At 46.7% G+C, this 23,641-nt stretch overlaps 1 protein-coding gene across 1 annotated transcript in view; it reads left to right on the top strand.

Annotated features, from left to right (window-relative positions):
• LOC141915926 (hydrocephalus-inducing protein homolog) overlaps positions 1-23,641 on the top strand; it is a 100,220-nt gene that overhangs the window by 4,845 nt on the left and 71,734 nt on the right. The window contains 3 exon segments of the mRNA XM_074807861.1: positions 8,537-8,671; positions 14,738-14,937; positions 19,204-19,328. Coding sequence (XP_074663962.1) covers positions 8,537-8,671; positions 14,738-14,937; positions 19,204-19,328 — 460 coding nt within the window.

Below are 23,641 nucleotides of genomic sequence, written 5' to 3'. Positions count from 1 at the left end.
TCAGCATTTCAACTTAGATAAGCACTTGCAGTCAGTCGTTACACAATGTAATAGTTAAGACTAAGCTTAGGCTTACATAGTTCATGGAATAACATGTCACGAGCTCCCGGTATCTTTAATGGAATTTGATGAACAAACAGTTTACTGTCTATCACAATTCCCCGTTTTTCTTTTTATCATTTTGTTCATCAAATCATTGCAATTCTTGTTGACTTAACAGGAGAGTTTTTTTCAATTTAAAGTCGTCATCTAATTGGTCGTTTTTGGCTTTAATGAGTATTGGACGGGTGACAGACATCAGATATGTTACCCGCTGCATCATTCTCCAAGTTATGACATATAATATTATTGACAAAGTCAAACTGATCAAAATTAATATCAAGAGAACCACGATGGGGTGACACAACTTATTCAAGATGCCTGTAGCAGTAGGTGACCATCCAAAAGGGTGTCCCACCAGTTATGTTCTGCATTCTTTTTTGCTCTTTCCAAGACTCGGTGTATTTCCTCCACATTGTGATGAACAGTTATTAGAGTTTTCTGTCCGTTTTCTCTAACTTTCTCTAAAATCTCAACTAAGTCGTTGTGTTGAAGTAACTGCTTAACCAAAGTGAGATTCATTCCAATGGGTGTAGGTTGTAAATTATGTATTAACCTATAATTGGATTGCAGGAGTTGGTGAGACATGACCGGGGCTAAATAGGAAAAGTCACATCTGATTATCTTTGTGAAATTGCAAACACAGAGATTTGAATAATTTTTAGTCTCTGCTATGACCTTGTCTACGGTTAAGAATTCACAAACCGTCCTCAAACATACACAACCTTTGCCGATATATATAAGTACTGTTTTAGGACTTTCATTGGGATGGACCTCAAAGTGGTAAATATTTTGTTCGGTATCTAAACAAATATCTTGTGCCTCAATTGCATTGCCTTCACAAATGAATCCTTGTTGTTCCCGTACAATGCAAGACTCCAGATTGACAGTTTGCCATTTTTCGTTTACCTTTCGGGCCCATAGTCTATGCTCAGAAGGATAGAGTATGGTCCCGTTGTGATTCAGCCCTAATGCAATGACAGGGTAAATTTGGTATACGGTGGCATTGTAAATAGTGAGTATAAAGGTAGTAGCTGTGTTTGTGATGGGGTCATAGGTAAAGTTTACCAGGTTCCACCAGGATTGGAGTCTCCTTTCAAAATCAGTGGCACTGTCCCAAATTATTCTCTGAATTTCAGTAGGAAGAATACCTTCTTCACCTTCTCTTATAATTGAGGCAACTATCGACTGCATCCATATTTGAGCCTGGATACAGCTGAGAGCCAAAGAGAGGTTATTTTGGAGCACACTGAGTGCATCTGTAATCAATTCATGATCCTTTATATTTACCTTTTCCCCTTTTGGTAATATATTTGACAACAGCCACTGGTTAGCCCCCAAAGCCAATAAGGAAGATCGCAAAGGCCATTGTATATTAGTTAAATCGCTAATTGAGGTAGCCAACTTGTTCATTATCACCTCCGAATCAATACTATTGAAAACTCCCAATCCTGTTCCCAAAGCACCGGTTAGGTCTCTCTGCATTCTTTTTGTGTGAGGAGTTCGTTTTTGCAGCCAGGTTGTCCATCCCTCGTAAGAAGTCTTTAGGAAAGGTGAACAGGCTGGCTGAATGTTTGAAACATTATTTTGCATCAGCAATTCAACTTGTTTGAGAGACCACGCTGGGTTAAACAGCATTTGTTGCTGACCTGTATTTCTAATTGCATATGGTCCAATTCCAAAGATTCTTGGGCTAAGCACGACCGTTGGTTGTGTTGGAACAGTATGAGCAGGAGTAGTTGTAGTTTCCTCCTGTATGTTCAATGGGAATCGGAAAGATATAGCTTGATCCCCTGACCTGGTCCCTCCCAAACAAACTATGGACACCGGTTGGGTTGCAGTAAATGCATACCAACAGGCCTCCGACTCACAATGGGTTTGAGCTATTTTAGATTCTGTCTTGTCTCTGATAACGATTTGAGTCAAAGGGGGTTGACTGACGGTTTGAATCAAAGGGTACCGACTTGTTATCACACTTACATTGAATACTCTGCAGCCTATCTGTATCTCATCTCCTTTTTTAGCTGTCCAGGTATGGGATGAATTCTCCCATTTATATGTTTGTAGTGTTAGGTTATTGCTTAGTATGGCGGTTGCTAACTCTGTCCCATACAAATCTGCACCCATACGTCCTGTATGTCCATAATAAGCGTCTGCCCAAGGCCATATAATTTGGTTAGTTAGGGTATGTTCAAAAGGTTGGTGGGATTGGTTAGTCGTTCTAGCCCACCCTGGTGGTGTATTCATTGTGGCTAATACACCTAGCCAGACTATCCAATAGCTCCAACAGAAGGCTGGCGGGATTCTATAGATTTGTGCGTAGTTTTTCTTAGTCTCTTTTGTATCAGGGTGTTTGGCACTCTCGTCTGGCCCTTCTCCCTCAGGGGCCCTTTTCTCCTCAGAGTAGGGCAGTAAAGTTTTTCCCACTTGGGTACGTCTCTGCCTCCTCTGCCTACTCTGTTGCTTAGAGCAGCAGGGTGTTCCATCTTCTCGGCAGCAGCCGTATTCTTCAGGGGTACGTTTGTCTCTACTCCGGGACACATAGGTCTCCCAGTTTTTAGCTTTGACCTCGAGTCCATGACAGGGGACCCAGGGGATCTGCTTTCTACAGATCACCCTTAGGATCTGTGGGTGATATTCAGTAGGCCAATTAGGGTGAGTGCACTCTATTTCGGGATTTATCCCTTTAGTAAATATTTTCCACCAAGTTTTAGAATCTTCAATTATTTTCCCGTTTTTACTCCAATTTTTAGGGACTGATTAGTTAATCTCCGTTCTCATTGATAACACTGATTACAACTAGACTGGAGATTTATTCCATGTGCATTATGAATCCCCCAGCCTTCTTTACATACATTACACTTTACACTTTATGCATATAAAAGGAAAACAAATACAAGTTTCAATTGGACAAAATATCAGGGTCTCACTCATCGAGTCCTTCGTAGGTTCTTATCTCACAATGTGTAGAGAGGTCTTTCAGGTTTTCCGAAGGGTGACTCGTAGATCCCCAGGAGGGTTGGTCACTTTCCAGGCCGAATCCTGTATAGGTCCCTTTACCCGGCTTGCGCGTGTCCACCCCTTCTCAGCAGTCCGAACAGCAGTTTCTGTAGTGACAAGAGCAACATAGGGTCCTTCCCAACGGGGGGTCAAAGAAGATTCTTTCCATGATTTGATCAGTACTTTATCTCCTGGTTGGATTTGATGCATGGCCACATCCAATGGAGGCCTTTGCACTACCATCCCCCGGGCCTGCAGTTGTTTTCCTCTTGCCATTAGCTGTATCAGGTAGGATTTTATCTTTAATTCTTCAAGTTGGGGGTGATCCGGTGGCATTTCTAAATCATAGGGCATCCCATATAGCATTTCAAAGGGAGAAATGCCTACATCGGTTCAGGGCTGAGTTCTGATATTTAACAATGCTAAAGGGAGACACTTTACCCATGACATTTTGGTTTCTAACATTAATTTGGTAAGTTGTTTTTTTTATTTCTCCGTTCATGTGTTCAACTTTCCCTGAGCTCTGCGGGTGCCACGGAGTGTGGTACTGCCACTGTGTACCCAGCGCAGCCAAAGTCTCTCTGGCTACTCTGGATACAAAGTGTGGACCTCTATCTGAGTCTATTGCTTCTATTGCTCCATACCGAGGTATAATTTCTTCAAGTAATATCCTTGTTACTGTGTGAGCTGTGGCCCGGGCTGTGGGAAAGGCTTCTACGAATTGGGTTAAATGATCTATAATTACTAATAAGTATTTATACCTCCCCACCTTTGGTAATTCGGTGAGGTCTATTTGTATTCTTGCGAAAGGTCTATGAGCCAATTCTCGCCCCCCCATATATTTGTTTTCTTATTTGGTGTTTATTTACTTTTTACAAACCATTCCCCTATCACTCGTTTGGCTATATCATATATCCCAATGCACATGTATTTAGTTGTAAATTGATCCACTAATGCCTGAGTTCCCCAATGAGTGTTTTTATGGAATTGCTGCATTATCTTGGTAGCTATGGGTTTTGGGAGAACTTCTCGGCCGTCCGGGAGTTCCCATGTTCCACTAGCTTTCTGTTTAATCCCCATTTGATTTAATTTTACTTGTTCTTGAACTGTAAAGCTTAAAATTTCATAGGGTTTTCCATGAAAAACAAACAAACAAACAAACCACCACTTAAACCCTGGTCTTTCACATATACATCCTATGCCGTCTACCCCGAAATCGTCCCAGCAAGCATAACAGGGGAGGTAATTATCTCCACAATTAACACACCGCTGTCTGTCCTCTATCGGATCATCCAAGTGCAGTGCTGATAGCGCTGCTCTTTTTGCCTCTTGATCAGCAAGGTTATTCCCCCGTACTAAAGGATTTAGCCCCCTCTGGTGTCCTTTTACGTGTACTACCGCAATTTCGCTGGGCCCCCGTATAGCTTGCAAAATTTGTGATATTAACTCCTGATGTACTAGGGCCTTCCCCCGAGAATTGATTAAGCCTCTCTCTTCCCATATTTTCCCAAAGGTATGTACTGCTCCGAAGGCATATCTAGAATCGGTGTATATAGTTCCCACTTTTCCTTTTAGTAATTGCAAAGCCTTTAATACTGCATATCATTCGCATGCCTGTGCTCACCAGCTGGGATTCAAGGGTCCTGATTCTATCACCTTAAAAGTTTTTCCATCAATTATGGCATACCCTGTTTTTCTTTTTCCTTCTACCACTCGAGAGGATCCATCTACAAATAATTTTTCTCCTTTCCCTAATTCCTCTTCTTCCAAATCTGGTCTTATCTTAGTCTGCTCCTCGATGTTACGGAGGCAATCATGAAAAAGATTTTGACTAGGTTCTCCATACAAAAATTGGGCTGGATTTTGTAACGATGTTGTTTCAAGGGTCAGGTGGGGGGACGTAATGAGGATTGCCTCATATTTTACCAGTCTAGCATCGGTTATCCTTTTTTCTGCTTTTTGCTGTAACACACCCCTGATATTATGGGGTGATAATACTCTCAATTCACTTCCAAAGGTTATTTTGTGTGTTTCCTCAATCAATAGAGCTGCTGCCACCACAACTTGTAGGCACGTAGGTCACCTCTGATTTGTTTTCCTCCCCAAACCTCCATACAATAATAAAGCATTTTTACTTTGTTTTTACCCCACCTAGAGGGGTAATCTTCCCAATGACTTATCATCAAGCCTAAAGGAATATCTGGTGGTATTTGGGGGTACCTCACCTTGGGTCCCACACCACCCATGGGATCAGAAGGCTTGCTCTTCTTCTGTCCCATCTTCCGGAGCGCCTTCACACACTCACACACTCCTTTTCCCCCTTTTCGTGACCCAGTCCCTCGCGGGATATGGGAACTGCACTACCGAGGGGTCCGCACTCGCTTCGCCCTGCTGGGCGTCTCACACACCACGCTCCGGGAAACCCAACCCCAACCGAACGGTAACCGGCCTATACTCACGCAACCCTGCGTCTTCGTCCGGGGCTTCGTGCACAAAGATTATGGGGTTACCGGTGTTCTTTTGCTTGTTGCCGAGTTTTGGAGTTCGTCGGTAGAGGGTGTGATGTGATAACACCCAGCCAGGGCCGCTGAATTCAGCGGGGCCGTGCCTCCCCGTATGGGGCTTCCCACCAGATTGCCTCTATCCGAGTCACGGCACCAATTTGTTATAGGTTAATTCCCAAATTGCCCAATATGGGAGTCAGAGCCAATCAAAATTTTAATTATTTATTTAGCAAGCGGCGACAAGCAAAACAGCGCTGGGCGGCCGCGGAGTGTAACTCCACCAACGGCGCGCGCCTACTTCCTGAAAGCTTTCCCTTTTATATCTTCCGTCTTCCGGTGTCTTTGTCTCTCTGAGGGGTGTGTTCTGCGTTTGTGCGCCTTGTGGTTTCTTCGTCCGGATGGGCTCTGGTAGGATTGTCAGGGCACGAGCTTTTTCCTATTGGGTCTTTTGAAAGTCTCATGATTTCATCTTTCGGCGGGCTTTTTATCAGCTCTAGGTGGGGTTGCTGAGAAGCGGTTACATCGTTCCAAGCAAACAGCACACTTTATAGTTTATCCGTATATATTCAAACATTCATTAATATTATTATAATATAGGTTATAGTGATCCAAATCATTTTGGATGCACACAGGGTATCATATTCTATTTTTCCAGTATTTCAGACAGCAAGATCTTATGGAATGACATCTCTATGAGATACTTCTATGCCTTATAGGGTGAGATTAAAGTTTAATAGATAGACAACGACTTTGTAATTTTACTTCCTCATACACCAAGGTTGATGAACAAACATGCTCCTCCTATTTATTACAAAGAATGAACCTCCATTTTTCCCAAGCCTCACGTGGGTTTGTTGTTTATCAGCGAAGCTGCCTGTCAGTCAAAATTGCCTGTTTTAGACTTTCTGAGATGAGTTTTGGTGCTCAGGGGTTGATATCAGTGTGCTAGAAAACACCTATTTGCTGTGTCTGTGCTTGTGGTATCCCAGAGGGCAGAAACTTGCAGCAAGGTGCCTGCCTGGACTCCTGGGTGTGGGGAGGAATGCCCAGAAATCTGCCTTGCCTGCACTGGCAGCTGCCTGGCTACAGACACCAGACAGCAAGAGCCTCCAGAGAGCCGAGAGTGGCTTTTAATAATGAAACCACACTGTGAGTCAGTGCTGGTCATGTATCTCAAGGCAGAAAATGCCTCTTAAGGCCATAATTGATAGGCCCAGCCTGGGGGGTTGTCTGGCTTTCCATCATTTTGGCAAGTTGACTGCTCTCATCTTCTGCATCAGCCTTTCCTTGTAGTGTATTGGGCTTCTCCCTTGCTTCTCTACAGCCCCCTTTAAATTCCCTTAGCCATCTCCTTGTTTCTTGTCTCTTTCCTATGTTCCTCCTTTTGCTCTTCAGGTTTCCTTTTATTCCCAGTAAGGCCACAGTGTCTGTGGTCTCCTTCTCTTGCTGCTCTGCCTGCATGACTGTAGCACTGCAGCTTGACTGCCCCACTCAAACCCAGTATGTTAGTAGTGAATTTCTTCCTCCCCCCAGTATAACAGGTACTGTTTTGCCTTCAGGTATTTCATCCCCCTCCAGAGTCATGACTGCTTGGGGGTGTGCAGGCAGAAGCCCGCAGGTTCTTTGGGCTGGTTGATGTGTGGATGACTTGATTCAGGTATTATCTCAGGCACTGCTGGTGTCTCACCTGCTCGGTGATTCCTTCACAGCAGGGCGGTGCCCTACTGCCTCTGGCCTAGGGCTATTTTGCCCTGGCAGAATGGATTCCATCCTGGTGTATTAGGTGCATGTACCTCTGTAAGGAACTGAAGGAATTGATGCCTCAAACATTCATCGACAGAGAAAACCTGCAGGACAAGCTGTGGCCTTTGTGATTAGTCTAAGGAATGTCACCCGAGGGAGCAGGAGTGTATGGAAGGCTGCACCCCCCACTCCCTTGCAGTTGTATTGACAAACTCCTTATGTGGGCCTCAGAGGGGGGAAACTGAGTGGAACCGACAGTTTCCCCTCAAGCACAAAGACCGCTAATCCCTGGCTGCACTGGGTAAGCCCGGTACTGTGTGGCTCTGTTGTGTAAGCCAGACACCATGCTTGCCTTGCTAACGACTTCGTGCCTTCACCGTTGAAGAGGTGACAAGGCCTGACCAGAGGTGAGCATTTCTGCCCCAGAAGCAGAAGTATGTTAATCAGCTGATAAGATGAACTGAAACTTTGCTGTGTGTGCACCCACCGCCCAAGATGGTTGGACCTGAGACAACGCTGGATCCAGGGGTGCTGATCCGGATTTCTTTGACTCTCTTTCTCACCTTTCTATTTCTTTCCTTTCTTTTCCTTTCTTTTCTTTTCTTTTCTTTTCTTTTCTTTTCTTTTCTTTTCTTTTCTTTTCTTTTCTTTTCTTTTCTTTTCTTTTCTTTTCTTTTCTTTTCTTTTCTTTTCTTTTCTTTTCTTTTCTTTTCTTTTCTTTTCTTTTCTTTTCTTTTCTTTTCTTTTCTTTTCTTTTCTTTTCTTTTCCCTTTCCCTTTCCCTTTCCCTTTCCCTTTCCCTTTCCCTTTCCCTTTCCCTTTCCCTTTCCCTTTCCCTTTCCCTTTCCCTTTCCCTTTCCCTTTCCCTTTCCCTTTCCCTTTCCCTTTCCCTTTCCTTTCCTACAGATTTATAAGAGATCACATTGCTTATTATCCTTCTCCAAGTTTAAATTGTTTTCTACCGCAAGTAAAACATTTTAACCGATCATTTGGTGTCGTTTCACCTTAATTTAACCCGAGGGGATCACCCTTGCGACTCTCTGGGCTTCCAGCCCAGGTTGTGACAACCTCAAGAGTTAGAAGTGCTTTGGAAAGGTGGTTAAGGCGGGATGTCCCCAGGGCATGGCCAGGTATTTTCTCCTCATGTTTCCATATGAGTGGCAAAATCATAGTTTCCTGTCTTTCCTGCAGGTTCCTCGGCTGGTGAAGGTTGTCTTGGAGACATCGCCTTACTTCAAGTTGACCAGCCCTGGTGGTGTGTGCTGTAAGGTAGCACCTGGCATGTGTTCAACTTTCCAAATCCAGTTCACCCCTGAGGAGAACAAGGTGAGACTGGAGGTCCGGAGAGGTTGGTGCCTTCAGTGGAAGCTGAACCTGCAGGGCTGGATTCATCTGGTGTGGGTTTTGAGGACTGTCCTGGTTCCAGTGGGGTTGCCCTGGATCTAGAACCGGGGGAAACTCTTTCCCCATGGTGAAGATTATGCTCTCATAGGCTGGAGTCTCTTATGTGTTTCAGACTATTTTTATCCTTCAGTGATGGAACATTTGATGTCGTGTCTGCTGGTTTCAGAGATAAGAGAGTCTGCCGTCTGTGGTGGGACGGCCTCCCAAGGTGTTGGTTTCTGGTATCAGTCCAGTGCTGTGTGATTATGGGTTTGCTCCACTCACGGTAGATACAGAGGCCTGTTTAAAAGTGACCTGTTATTTGGAAGACCCGCAGTGAGCCTGATCAGAGTGGGGACCGCCACCCTTGGAAACTGGAGTCACCTTAATGCCTAGCGTGTTGGACACAGTAGCGAGACAGCGGAACATTATGTCTGAAGTCATCGCGGTTTTTGCGCACTGGTTATAGCCCACAGCCTGCTGTGGGGTCTGCTCCAGGCTGTGGTCGGGCAGTCTGCAGCTGGTCCCCTCTTGGCACTGCAGGATGCTGTTAGCTGCTGCAGCAGGGACTGACGGGCTGTGCTTTCCCTCCCTGCGCTTCCTTGAGCGTTCGCGAGGGAAGATGCACGTGGAACAGTAGGAAAATGGCAGGGTGGGGTGTTGATAAGATGATTAGTCATCTCTCTACCCAATGGTAGGGGTTTAATTATTATGGAAAATACTAGAGGAACAAATAGATCCAGAGAGATTTTCTGTTTCCCATCGGGCAGCCACTTCCCTGCCTCACCCTGGACTGGAGCAAAGATGGTGCTTTTCCATGCCCTCTGTTTTCAAGCCTTGCAGCTGTGCTGTCCCTGAGGACACTTGTCTGTCTGCGATGCAGCTGCGAGGCTGGGGCAGAGGGAGGGCTGTGCAGGTGGCAGGGAGCCAGCCTGGCACAGGCACACTGAGCTCTAGATGTCCCTAACTCGGCAGGAGGTTGTTGGGCTGCAGGTGGCTTTGAGACATCTGCCCGAACGAGCACGTACGGGAATAAACGGGCAGGTACAAGCTGCGGGCAGACACGTTACCCAGAGCCTGCGGGGTAGCTGTGTCGTCATGCGTGTTACTGTCAGCTGGCACCTCTTCTCTTGAGAGAACCCTCAAGAACAGGATGTCCAATACTTTGTCCCTTGTCTTGCCCTTGAACTGGCGAGTGTATGGAGCAGGGAGCTCTGCCAGCGAGAGGTCCTCTGCACAGCTTCAGTGACACTCCGGTGGTTTCTGCTGCACTGGGGGTTGTGCAGGGCATGGGCAGAGGGATGCGTGCTGCTCAGCGAGGAGCACGTGGGGATTTATACAGCAGAGTCAGAATTTTGTACAAATCAAACATTTTGTCTCGTACTTGATGGAGTGTGGGCCAGCGAAGCACCAGAGTGCTGTAGCTCAGCTGGAAATGTGTCAATAGCGCAGTCAGGAGGTGCACGGCACCTTGAAAACCCCTTAGCAAAGAGGCTTTGGGAAACGGTTCTGTAGAGCCACCTGCGTTGGGCTTGCAGTGCCCTGCATGCAGAGTACCTGTGTGTTAGTTGTGGAAGGCTTACGAGTGCTGCCTTTGAACAGCCTCTGCCCCTCTGCTGCTCCATCATCTGCAGGGATGGTGGATCACCCAGTGAGCTGGGACGCAGGTACAAGCCCCTCTGCCAGGGCTGGGCAGTCCTCCTGCTGTGGAGTTGGTTTGAATCTGTTCTTGCCCGGGGTCAGTCTGACTTCAGCGAAGTCACTCCTGATTCAAGGGAGTAACATTGCGGCTAAGCCCTAAATCAAAGGACCGTGTGAGTTGTTAGCGGCTGAAATGCCATGTGCCATGGAGCGCTTGCTTGAAAAATGAGCAGTTTCCTATTGTCTTGCAGTCATTTGGGAATGTGCCACAGGATTGGACTGTCAGAAAGTAAATAAATAGCTGACGTGTCTCTGTTTATTGGCACTTGCCTTAGAAATAAGAAATGCCAATTTTTCTGTTGGGCAACGTTTCCAACTAGTTGCTCTTGCTGCTTCTGATGTACACATTTCTGTGTTAGGGTTTCAGCTGCACGGTGTGGGTGTTCTCGTGCCACCCTGTGTTCGGGTGTCCTTGCGTTATGGTCTGACAGTCTCTGCCTAATTGAAAACCATTGTGGAACTGACTGGCAATGGACAGGAATACATACCTTTGTGTGTGTCCTTTGGCTTATTAATAGATTATCTTAAAGGAAGAAGGAAGCAAGGAGCATATAAATACATAGCACAGCTTATTCTGTTTTGTCCTCTCGCTCTTTTCGCTGTAGCAATACGATATATTCAAGCAATACAAGTTCAGTCTGTAAGGTTTGCCAAATCCATTACTGATGCTCAGTGGAGACTGAATTAATGCTCATTAACATGAAATATGACAGGCCGGTGAGCTATTGCATTACTGAAATTAAAATTCAGTCGGGCACTGTTAGATGTTTGGTAGCACACAGAAGCTATTCCAAGTACACTTTTAAGATGACTTTTGCGGGGAGGAAAGGGGCAGAAAATCAAGGCAGATGGCCCTGTGCAAAATGAACCTGGAGCAAAGTGACCGATTTCAAAGCCTCCTGTGAGTTGGTGGCTGAGGAAGGCAGGAGAAGGGCCACCCCTTCTCATGGAAGCTGTCTTCACCCTCCAGTCTCTCCTCTCTTTTCATGGCCCTTATTTGCCAGCCTTTATGATACCCTGGTTCCAGCAGGGAGCTTTCCCTGCTTGACTTGCTACGTTACCTCATGCTACAAGGATCTCTTCTTCGCAGTTGTCTGCTGCAAGGAGTTCAGTGAAGTACTTAGGATTGGTTACGCAGCAAACCGACACCTCGTTTGCTGGTGTACTGGGCAGTTAGGGTTGCTGTCACTGTGACAGTAATTAATGTTAGCCTGAGTTTGCAGAGCCTGAAATGACACCTCTGAGACACAAGCAGTTCTTTAATTTCATTGGGTGTGAATTCAAATGCCAGTGGTGATACTTTGCAGGCCAGAGCTTGTAACTTATTGCTTCTGGAAGGTGAATAAGAGAAGAGGAACCATTGTACAGTGAGAGGTGTTTCCTTGAAACTGGGAGAGGAGTTGTAGGAAGGATGAAGTTGTATTTTCATGAAAATCTGTAGGCTGAACCTGGTGGGTCTAAAAAGAATCTTTAAAGCATGGAAGTGATGCAACCCCTCTCTCACCCAGGCATGCTTATTTAGAAACCTGGTTTGAAACCGTCTAAGGGTTTGCAGTTGCAGAGTAAAACAAGGCTGTAAACTGGTTCCGGCTGTAAACTGGTTCCAGCTGTACCCGCAGACTGTAAGCAAGTGCCTAGCAGAGCTGGTAACGCAGGGCAGTGCTGCAGTGGAGAACTGCAGCCTGTATCTCCTCCCGAGGGAGGTGATTCAGCTTGCAAAAGCTCACGGGACTGTGGGTTCACAGCAGCCTGAGCAGCCAGCTTCTGCCTGGCACCCCTCTTCCCTTGGCTTTCCCCCCGTTTGGCCCGAGGCTGCGTTCAGCTTGGTGCAAGGTTCCATTCTGGTGGGTCACAGAGTGTGGCTGGAGGGTCAGGGCACTCTGAAGAGCTGAGTCCAGCCTTGTACAGGATGCAGCGTCCCAGGGTGTCCCTGGAGAGGGGGCTCGGCACGCAACGTGCGTGTGCATGAATGGCGAGAGGCAACTTGCTCTCTCAAGGTCGTGGTTGTCTCTGTGGCCAAATCCTGGTTGCTTTAGCCTTGCCCTTGTGTACCTGGAGAAGTCCCTTTCCCGGGGCAGGCAGTCCCAGTGCCCCTCCCCGGCCCCAGAGCTGGGAAGGTGGCATGTGCTTGCTTCTGGGGGGGTTACACCTGGGGGAGGCATTTATTCCTTGGGCTCTTCTGTACATGGCTGTGGATCCACTTGGTCCTTAGCAATGACAGTGACTTGAAAATGGTTTCCTATTATTTCCCTTAAATAATTCCAACTGTTGAAGTTTCTTTTTTCTTTATCTCCCTGCTGATCTGAACTCCTCGCATCATCCTCTGTCAACCTGGCATCTGGGAGAGAGAAGTAAATATGGCATGCCAAGATTTAACAAGGCAGGCAGCTTTCAAGTGGATTTACAGTGCCTTTGTTACAGTAGTGTGGCCACAGTAACAACAACAACAAAGTAAATAGGATTCTTCATTTGCTAATGCAGTTTCTGAGGATCTAAACAGTCCAGGATGTGAAGTACCCAGATAGTAGGTGCTTTAAGTTCACATGGGCTGCCCGTACCTTTTATTTTAGATGGCTTAGGCTGCAGGATTGAGTACAAAATTGCTAATTCAGAAAGGCTTGCTGAAGATGAAGCGCTCTCCTGAAATGTGATATTCAGTTCTGTAGGTCGTTTGCTGCAGTTTCCTTCCTGGTATTTTACTTTCCAAATACGAGAAGCAAAAGCCCTTCTGCAAGGTCCAGTGTGAATATTTGATATGTCTAGAGAGAAAGATCTTTCTTTATTCTTTTTCACATCTTGGCTGTGACAGCATCTGTTACAGCAACCTTAAACCCCAGCTGGTGGGTAGCGCTGGGTGTTAGTTGTTGTGTTAAAGCAGTAGCTCTGTGTCTGTGCCTCCTCTGGCTGCCTTAGGGCCCTTCCAGGCTTGGAGGGGGCGGGTGTGGGAGAGCAAGAAATCCCAAGCACAGAGGAATCTGGATCTGTTCTGGTTAAGAGAGTTTGTTGTGTGCAATTCCTAAATCAAATTATCTGCTTGCTGCTTCAACAATGATAAAAATATCAGACGGCTTCAAAGCACCGAGGAAAAAAGATCAGGACAGCGAGTGATAAGATGCAGAGCTTCCATCAACTCATGGCTAAGAGAGCTGCTGGAGGTAATGGCTCCTGGGCCTGCTGCAACAGTTCTACCGGTGCTTTCAGCGGGGGCACGGGGATACTTGCAGCCCTGCGATGCCACACCGTCCATCTGGAGATGGATCTGCTCCTCCCTACAGTAAAATGATTTTGGTGATTTGATTTGCCTTCCTACTGCTGAAGGCCAGACAGCTGGGGGGACTGTCTGTCTCTTTTGTGAAGAAGCCAGTGCCGGGGAATAGCACAGCTGAGTTTGCTCTGGCAGGGCTGTCCCAGTGTCTCCCATCTGCAGCTCCTGCTACCACCTGCCTCAGGTAGGCATGCTAACAAGGCATCAGCCCTGCAGCAGAGAGGAAGCAAAGCTATTTCCCACGTCCCCTGAGGCTAGGTGAGCTGGAAAGGGAAACTGAGATTAGACACAGGAAGAACTCAGGTCTAGGGTAGAGCTGGAATAGGCTGCTGAGGGCAGGGGTGGAATTGTTAGTGCTTTTAAGTACTTGTCAGACATCTTGCAAGAAGAGTTTGGGTGTAGAGCTGAGCCAGTTCTGGGGTGGGGAGATAGATCAGATAGCTTTTCAAGGGTGTGTGTCCCCAGCCTTGTCCCTATAATGCTCTGGGAAGGGGTGGGAAATACACACTTACCCTGCACTCACCTGACATTAAAACAATTCCCGTGTCCAGCTTGTTAAATCTTTCACCGAAGAGTGAGTGTTGGTCGTGCATGTGTCAAAGTCCTTTTGAAAATGCACCTGAGCGTCCCCTGGCCAGCGTCAGTGAGGTCGCTGCGTTGCTGGGATTGGAGTTAGTGCTGTGGCACAACTGGGTGCTTAGTGGAGCCTTTGATCATCTGCGGTGGTGATCGAAGCGGGTTCTTGTTACTGCTGTAATCCCTTACATGAAATTGCTCTATTTTGGTGCCTCCAAATCAAAGTATCAGATAATTTTGTCTGGTTCTGCCAGCTTGCTGTGAAAGCAGGTGAATCAGTGGGATTGTTTCTTCTTTGCAAGTTAACAGCCCTGTTCAAGTCACGCTGCAGGAATGAAAGGTCACTAAGGTAAAAAGTCCTTTGACATTGCTGGATGCTACTGTTAGAGTCACAGAAAACAGCAGTTTTTCTTCTGCCATGGGATGGTACTGAATGCACTGTGCTGAGATTGTTTCTTTCCCTGCAGGATTATTTCTACCAGCTCACCTGCATCACAGAAAGGGAAAAGTTTATTGTGCCAATCCGAGCTATCGGTGCCCGAGCTATCCTGGACTTCCCTGACCAGCTGAACTTCTCCGTCTGTCCAGTCAAGTACAGCTCCCAGAAAACTCTGCTGGTTCGTAACATCGGGAACCGGGAGGCTCGCTACCGCATCAGCACTGAGAGGTAAAGGAGCTCGTCTTCTTTGTGCAAAACACTGTTGCATGATAACAGGGTTGGTAACAACACGGAACCAGAGCATCTGAGCTGCTGTATTGCAGCCGTAGCTGGAAACGGGCAGGACACGTGGGGTTTGCTGTTGCTTGTAGTGTTTAAGCGTGACGCAACCTTTGATAAAACTCTGCGTGCTGCAGTGAGGTTTTGTACTGCAGGGGTGTCTCCAACAGAGCGTCTCGCAAGACTGATTCTGTTAGATTGAAACGAAGGAAGGCAACCTGGCTGCCCGTGGGCTGTGTAAGATGCTGCGTGGCAGGCGACAGCTCTTAGGAGCTCGGTTCCTGTAGACCAAACGGGGTGTTAAGAAATGGGCAAGCTGTGAGCTGGTGAGAGAGACATTTAAGAATTTACCAGCAGCTGTGTCTTTATTTGCAAGTGCCTTTAGAGATCGTAGATCAAAGCAATTGGTATTGAGGCCCTGACAAGAACACTGTGTGGTCCAGGAACTTTGTTTTCCAGTAGGTTTGGTCTGGTCCCTGGGACCAAATATTAAGTAGAATGAGCTTTTAGGTGGAGCTGAGCAGACACTGGCTTCAAAACTGCACCACAGCCCCAAAGCAGCATGCTAATAAGGGCACAGGCAAAAGATGCAGCAAGTGTCTGGTGCATGGGTTGGGGGCCTTTTCTTCTAGAGCTTTATCTCTCCCAGATTTCCTGGAGAGTGCTCGAATCTGTAGGGATCCAGCTTGCAACCTCCTGATCCTGAGTATCTTCTGAAACGGTTACATACCAGCGTCGGCCAAAGACACCCACTGCACGTGAGAGGAGGAGGAGGATGATTAGTGGAGTAGAAGGGAGTGAGAGATCTGTCTAAGCTTAGATCCATCAGGTGACCTCTGTATCCTTTATTCTCTATCTAAACAATTTAAACTTCTGTTTTCTGGCCTGAGCATATTCAGGCTCTTGCCCATTCACAAGTCAGCTGCAGATGCCACCATTTCCTAGTCCATCGTGCTGCTCATATCATGTTTCCTTGCGGCTTTTCTCTGGATTTCCTTCTCTGTGGCACCAAGCATAACCTGTTTGCCTTCACCTTCAGTGCATTTCTCAGCCCATCTCCAATCCTAACCTTTCCCCTCAGTACTGAGAGCGCAGCTCTTGCATCTGGTCACTTCCTGATGACGTTCCCTGCCTGTTACTCATTTCTCTAAAGGCTTTGATGTTTTCTGTTGTGCATTTCCCTCCAGGGAAGAGCTCTTAAGTGAAGCCATGGGGCCAATTCAGCATCCTTCTGCTGTTCCTGTTCGGAGCTCTCCCTTGCCATGGTTTCTACCAGAAGCATGGCTGCATTTTGACCACTTTTTCTTGAAGGGAGAAAACCACCAAAGCCCTCCCCATTATGCAGTCTGGCTTTGTGCCTCTCCTCCCTCTGCATGTCCATACCCAGCTCTTAACTGCATAGCATGGTAATAAAAAATAATGACAGTAGAAATAGAGAAAGTCTCTTCCTGTTGTCGCATTGTTAAGGCAGGATAATGAGTTTCTGCTCCATGACATTCACAGAGATAAATGTCATTCCAGTACATTCCAGTTGAAAATGGTGTCTGGAAGCAGATCTCAGTGCAGCACTGCCTTTTCCTGACATTGCTGACGACGTGCTATGCCATGCTATGGGGCTAGAGGGGATCAGTCCGAGATAAGATCCATTTAGGAATGTCCCCACCAAGCTCTGAAAGCTCAGGAAATTATCCTGCGAGGCACAGTGCCTCGAGCCCCCTTGCATCCCTCCCTGTAGTCCCCATACGCTACCTGGAGGCGTGAGATTGGCCAGTTACCATAGGACGTGCAAAGACCATCCAAGGACGTGAAAATAGAGCCTAGGTGCAGTGAAAGAGGGAAATACAGAGCTTGCGAGATGCTGATCCACACAGGATTTCTCAGCACAGAGATGGAGTCTTGGATGCTTTGACTGTAGCAGGCTGCAAGGTGCCATTGGGAGATCTGGACTTGTGAAAGTTTAGATGTCGTACAACAAAGCAAACCTACAAATGGACATAGTTAAAAAGCACGTCAGAAGAAAACGAGCTATTAAAAAAACCTCCAAACCTTATCTTTTGTGTCTTTCAGGAGCAGTAGTGATTCATTAAAAGGGTAGATCTAACAGGATGAGAATTATCCTAAAGAGCAGCTCACACTTAATGGATAAAAAGCCAACGTCTATCCCGCTAGCGTCATCTCTCGGCAGTGGTTTTCATTTGGCTATGACAATGTGTCAGGGATGTCTCCTTAGCATCTCTTCTTATCTGTAGGCTGCAGACAACAGCTTAGTGACGGTGACTGAACTTCAGGGGAGTTCAGTTTAACCATGGAGCTTGCATCTTTGGGTCTTGGAGAACCAGGTCCATGTGAGGGATAACGAGCTCCTGCTACAGCAGTAAGAGAGTTGTCTTGTGGGTACAGCATGGGGTGGGATGTAGGACATGCAGTGTCTGATTTGTGCTCCATTTCTCAGTCCTGAGAACTGAGTCCTGAACTTGGTTGGATCCTCTTCTTCTGATAATTTGAAGAGATGAAGATATCTTCAGGAGTGTTATTCCCATCCCATCCCATCCCATCCATCTGAGGGCAGGAGTGTGTAGACATGGGGAAGGAGTAGGAAGGTGATGGGATGGGAGGTAGTGCTGAAGTGTTGCCCGGGATCCCCCTTAACTGGCAGCTTTTCTGTTCTGGCAACATTTCTGAAAAAAAAAAAAAGGGAAAAACCCCAAATCTCTGCCTTTCCCACACCAGGCAATGATCCCACCCAAGCCCTGGCAGAGACCTGCAGCAGTCCTGGCATAACCATCAGTGCGGATGCAGGGCCGTGTAGAACAGCCCAGTTCTGAGGCTGGTGGTGCCTTGTCTTCCCTCCTCTCTCTCCAGAGTCTCAGGTCCAGCACACAAACGTTGCAGGCCCCGTGCTTCGGTGGCAATGCTCTCGCTGGTTGTAATGGGAGCAGGTCAGGCCCCTAATTGCAGCGATATCTCCTTAATGAGCAGAAACTGCAGCAATTTCATCAGCTGTCACTACTCACATGAACAAAGTTCAGCTTGCGCATGGCTCCAGTTGTTCTCGGTATTTTTGTGTGTGTTGCGTTCTCTAATCATGGTAAAACTCTCCAGAACATGTTTTTAAGGTGACAAATTGACCACCAGCAAAGCACTAAAACCAATAACTTTTGTTTTCTAAGTGGGGCTGTAGAAGAGCCACGAAGCCCAGCTGCAGAAGCATGTTTCACCTGACTTGTCCCTTTGCATTAAAGCACTGAGTTTTGTGTCTGTCAGCCAAGAGCCATTTACCCGGTGACAAATCATAATTGCTCATATTAAATCCAAAGTACCCCAACACATTTTCATAATTATTTCCAGTGCATTGCACAGAATTTGCCTGGTGGGCCAAGCAAACAGTTATTGAGCTTGGATTACAACCCAGAGTCCCAGATTGCAGTGCTTGTGAGTACCCAGAAAACCTCCTGTTAAACTCGCCTTGACGTGCTCCTGGTAATGGCACTTCATGTAGCCGGGGGTTTAATGGTTCAGGCTGTGCATGGGATCCTCCTCCCGTGTCTTGTTTCCATGTTGTTGTATCGCTCTAATCTGCCTTTGCACTTATTGAGCTTTTTCTGATTGTTCCTTTTCTTAGAGCAGCTTTCATTGTACTGCCGATGAAACGTGCCCTTTCTTAGGCTAAACTAGGATGTTTTCAAGGTAAAAAAATGAATTCTGCACTTTAAACCATAATTATTCTGTGGTCTTCCAGAAAGACACTTATCCTCCCTGTCTGATTCCTAGGCTGGTGTCACTGGGACAGGTAATGCCCTGACATTTGCATCTCTTGAGGTGGAGTTTATAGGTGGCAGGGAAAGACAGATTCCTGAGGAAGTCAGTGTCAAGTTGTGCAGGCAGATAGCTCTCACCCTCTCTGTGCTCCTCAAAACCATCCTCTGGCTGTATTGCTAGCGGTCGGACTCCTGAGCCTCCCTGCAGAGAAGGGGATGCAGAGTATGGGGGAGCTGAGGTCGTTTGACACCACAGGATGTTCGGAGAGCTGGATCTCTTCAGAAGTGAGAGTCAGTAGAGCCATTTCTGACCCTCTATGTTCTGTTTTTTTCTGCTGACTGTGGCTTGTTTGCTTCTTGCTTGCACAAGTGAGCTGAAGTGGAGTAGACTGCAAAAGGAGTATAGTCCCCGAATCGCCCACAGTAGCCCTGACGTGTCTCTGTCTCTGCGTTGCAGCCCCTTCTCTGTGGATCCCTCCATCGGGACTCTTGGGATCGGTGATGCCATGCAAGTAACAGTGGAGTTTCACCCGCTGAAGACCGGGGATCATTCCAGTTCCCTGGTAGTTCGCTATGACACAGGTAAGCGCTGGGCACTGCGTGGTGCACGCTCTCTGCGTCCTTCAGAGCAGAGCCCTTTCTAAGCAGAATAATGTTAAACTTGCTTTGCAAACTACTTCTAAAAGCTTTTCTTTCAAAACCTCTGCACGTTTCAGTGCTTAGAAGGGAGCAGATAAGGGGCAAAGGCTGAGTCTGTTCTGTGTGTCCTGTGTGGCTGTGTGCTGGTCCATCCCTGGTGTCAGCACGGTGTTCTCCACCCAGCACGCCCCCGTGACAGTCATCTACCATCATTTCCCATTGCCGCAGCCACCTTAATTCCCTCTCCAGGTGTGCCTCCCCTGTCCTTTACCTCAGGGAAAAAGTGACTAATAGTTGGTGTTTAGGGGGTTGTTAAAGTGGATCCCCTCAAGCAGGAATGAGATTTTTGGCAGGCTGTTTTGCTGGGAGTTGCTGAGTGGAGGAAGGAGGAACCTTGCTTCTCCATTGCAGTGTGCACATGCAGGTGTGAAGTTTTATTCCTAGACAATGCTCTGTTTGAAGTGTAACGTGGGGAATGCATGTCTCTGTCGGACTCTCTCTAAATGCCCCTGGCTCTTACACACCTCTGTCCCCTGGACTGCTTCTCCGTTGTCTTGCCACAGACCCTTTTTTTATGTTGCCCTCTACCCACCTACATCCCACACTTCACAGCATCAGGACTGAAGCAGCCAGGACTTGAGGGCTCTTGGGGTTTGGCAGGGAGTGCTCGCTGCCTCCTGAGATAGGTATAAAATTTATACTAGGGTACGAGAAGCCAAGCTCAGGCCACAGAAATGCTGTCAGCTTTATAAGTGACTTTAAGAGTAAGTGGGAAAAACTCAAGAAAAAGGTGTGATGTTAAAATGCTTCTGTCTGCCTTGGTTCAGCAGAGGTATCTTGTGATGCTGGTCGAGACACTTCCTCAGTTGCCTGAATGCATTTGGTGTGCCTTTTCTCTTGCCTGAAAGAGAGGTTTGTTTTGTCCCTGTTCCTGAACTTCGGTCCTGGGAAGTGTGATGTCCTCACCTGGGTGCTGCTGTGATGCTTTAGCCCAGCAACGAGCATTTTATTGTCTTGAGTTTGTCGAAGTTCTAGAAATGCTCCTGTATCTTCCAAATGCTCTTTGTAGGCTTCTGAGTTATCACAGCTTTGTTTAATATTTTCCAGTCAATGACACATTCACAGAGAATGGTTTATGCTCACTCAGAAGCTCATTGGTTTGGGTAACACTTTCTTGACAGAACTACTGAAATTTCAGAGAACGACAAAAGGTGCCTCGTTTGTATGCATATAGGGAACCTATAGGATAAACTTCAGAGGGATAGATCTTTTTCTGGGTTAGATCAGGGCTAGAGGTTAGGGCTGTGGGGGTTTATACCATGTGAAATGAACAGTCCAAGTGAAGAATCCAGGGCCAGGATCTTCACAGCTTGCTTTGAAAACCTGAGTCTTGTTCTTACTGAAGCACCTGATTCCTCCATGGTTAATCTTTGCAAAAGTGATTTTCATGGATAGGCCACAGGGACCAAACTACCTGCTGGCTCTGGGATAGGCAACCTCCCCGGAACATGGTGCAGCCACCTGGGAGATGAAGCCAGGATTCGTTCCTGCCTGTCAGTACAGCGCTGCAGTTGTTTTTCAATAAACCACAGACTGAGGAGAACAAGGAATAATTAAGGGATTGTCTCTCAAACTTTGAAGCATACAAATAAGTAAAAGGCTGCTGAGATTAATTGCTGAAGTGAAACCGAAACATTTAACCAGTCTTAAAAGCTGCTTGTTGCAGGTGTAGTGCAGAGCAGCAGACAATGTTACCCAACCCGGCGGGGCGAGCCCTGGCTGATTTGTCCTGCACTAAGTCAGACTCCCTGTGACTCGTGTACAAAAAGCAGCTGGGTTGCTCTTTCAGAGCCACCAACAGACTGTCTCTTATGAAACAGAGGCACTAAGAGCAAAATATCAGTGTAGGGTGTTGGGAGGCATTTTCCTTGCTTTACTGTGTGTCTGTATTGACTTGCTCACAAGTGGCAGTAGTTCTCAGTGAATCACACTGTTGTTAGTGTGACTGACGCAGGATCAGGTGCATGTTGCGTGAGTTTAGTTTTTGCTGAACTTGAGTCAAATCTGTCCCTAGCATTGCTTAAGCAAACATGGAGCTCTTCCCTTTGCCTGCTATTTGGTTGATTAGAATTGTGTGTCCTTTAGACTGTCCTGGTTAGGAGCACAGGTGTTGTCCCCTGGATAGACTGTCTATGTGGTGGTAGTCGTGTTGCTACAAACTTTACAGGTGAGTGTGAAGAAAATGTCTTTGCTGCTAAGAGCATAATGATTTACAATGAAAATTTGACCTTCACTGCTTTACATGTCCAAACTCCTCCATTTCACCCATGCACATGGGTCTGGGTGTGAAAAACCCCAGCTCATACTCCAGCTGGGAATGCAAACGTGTCGGGATGCTGAATCCCTTTCTTCGGGTAAAATTGGTGCTGGGTTTGGCTGAACCGGCTTACTTTGGTAAATGAGGCCACCCATGCAAGGGCTTGGCGGTGTGTTAGTGGTCACTGTACACATGCAGGAAACTCATGAAATCCCAGCCCTGGTTGTTTACTGCTGTTTGGGGTTGAATAAGTAACTGTAGCGTGGACGTGCCAGCACCTCTGAACATCTCAGCTACCCAGAAGGATAAAGCATCCGAGAACAGCACTGCCTTGCTGTGATAGTCATCTGTGGTTCTGTGTAGGCTTTGGAGAAAACCACCACCTTTGTAGAGCTCTGTTCTCTTTCCTTTAAGAACCCCCTTTCGACCAAGGGTCTTGTCATCTGTCTTGCAAGGCTGGCATTGCAATCAGTGGCTTACAGGAACTTGTTTGAAAATGAAATGAAAATCCTATTGATGTAGTCTCTGGATCAAGCCTTTTCCTTTCTCTTTTTTCTCCTTTGTAAATCCACTGAGGCATGTGGACAGGCAGCAGGGTTTAACTGAGGTTTAGCCCTTGTTGTGCTACATTTTCCATTCCTGAGATCACTCCAACAAGTTGCTGAGTGTTCTCAGTTTGCACTGACTTCAGCCAGAACGGAGGAGGCTCAGTACTTGTCTGAGCAAACTCCCTACCTCGTTACATACTTGAGTCGTCTCTGTATTGTGCAGGATACCAGGGTGGGAATACCGAAAACATTTTCTCGTTTTAATCTTAGTCTTGTGCCAGTGTTTACAGGGGCTCTGATGTTGCCGTGAGCAGCGTTAAGTTACTGTTGAGCTAAATTCATGGCAACAGACCGTGAGCTTCTGACGGCCACCGCTGTGTGCCACTGCCACTCCAGTCCGCAGTTGTTCATCTTCATGCACTTCTCCATTCCTTCCACACCAGGCAGATTTATAGTAGCTGCTTACAAGTGCCAAGAGGTGGGGAAATCTTCCACTTCCTAAGCAGCAGCCCCTTTTGAATCCAAAGCTTCCCTGCAGTGCACTAACCGATGTAATTCTTTTTTATTTGTGTTTAGTGCTGGCAGATGGTTAGAAACTTACATTGTTCTGTGAGTTTTTAAAGAAGATCTTGTTTCCCGTGTTATCCCAAGGTGTAAGCCAGACTGGTGCTGTACAAGAGGCTTCTCTAGGTTTGCCTTGGGCTATCAGGCATTTAAAAACTTTACAAAGGGATTTTTCTTTCTACCTGTCGTAGGTGGTGAGTGTGCATGTTGTGCTTTTTTCCCTTCGCTTGTGAGAATTCCCGGCAGTGGGGCTGGTTTCTGTCAGACTTTTATGTTCATGCACATCTGCTTCAAAGTGAGTGGAGGGAGTCATATATTGTAGGCAAAAGAATTGTAAATAGGAGTTCGTGCTATTATATGTTGTCTTTGCATCTTAATAGTAGCAGCACTGCAACAGACCGAGGACTGGTAACTAATACTTTATACAACTGATTGGTTATATGCTTTCATAGTTCAAATCACTTAGATTGATGGGTGAGTCTAGTTGGTCTCCAAAGTGTTCGTTTCTGTCAAAACAGCTAATAGGTAACAACTGTTTCCTGTCTTTGTTCCCCTCTTCTAGAACTGCTTGTAATAATGAATTTTTCTTACACTGTTTTTGATAAGGCCGTTCTGCTCCTTGCAGAGTATGGCCCCTCTCCAGGGCCTTGTGTTTCAAGAGAGATGATCTGTCACTTTGAGGGTAGATGAAGGGAATTAAGTTTGTGCTTCATTTGCTTGAGGTTTCTTTGCACAGCTTTGTAGCTCCACAACTCCATAACACCCCTCCGATCAAAAACCCTGCTCAGCAACCCATGGAGTTGGCTGTGTGAGCACAGACTGGGGTG

This window comes from Strix aluco, chromosome 27 (assembly GCF_031877795.1).
Source record: "Strix aluco isolate bStrAlu1 chromosome 27, bStrAlu1.hap1, whole genome shotgun sequence".
Lineage (NCBI taxonomy): Eukaryota > Metazoa > Chordata > Aves > Strigiformes > Strigidae > Strix > Strix aluco.
This window is presented reverse-complemented; position numbering and strand designations above follow the sequence as displayed.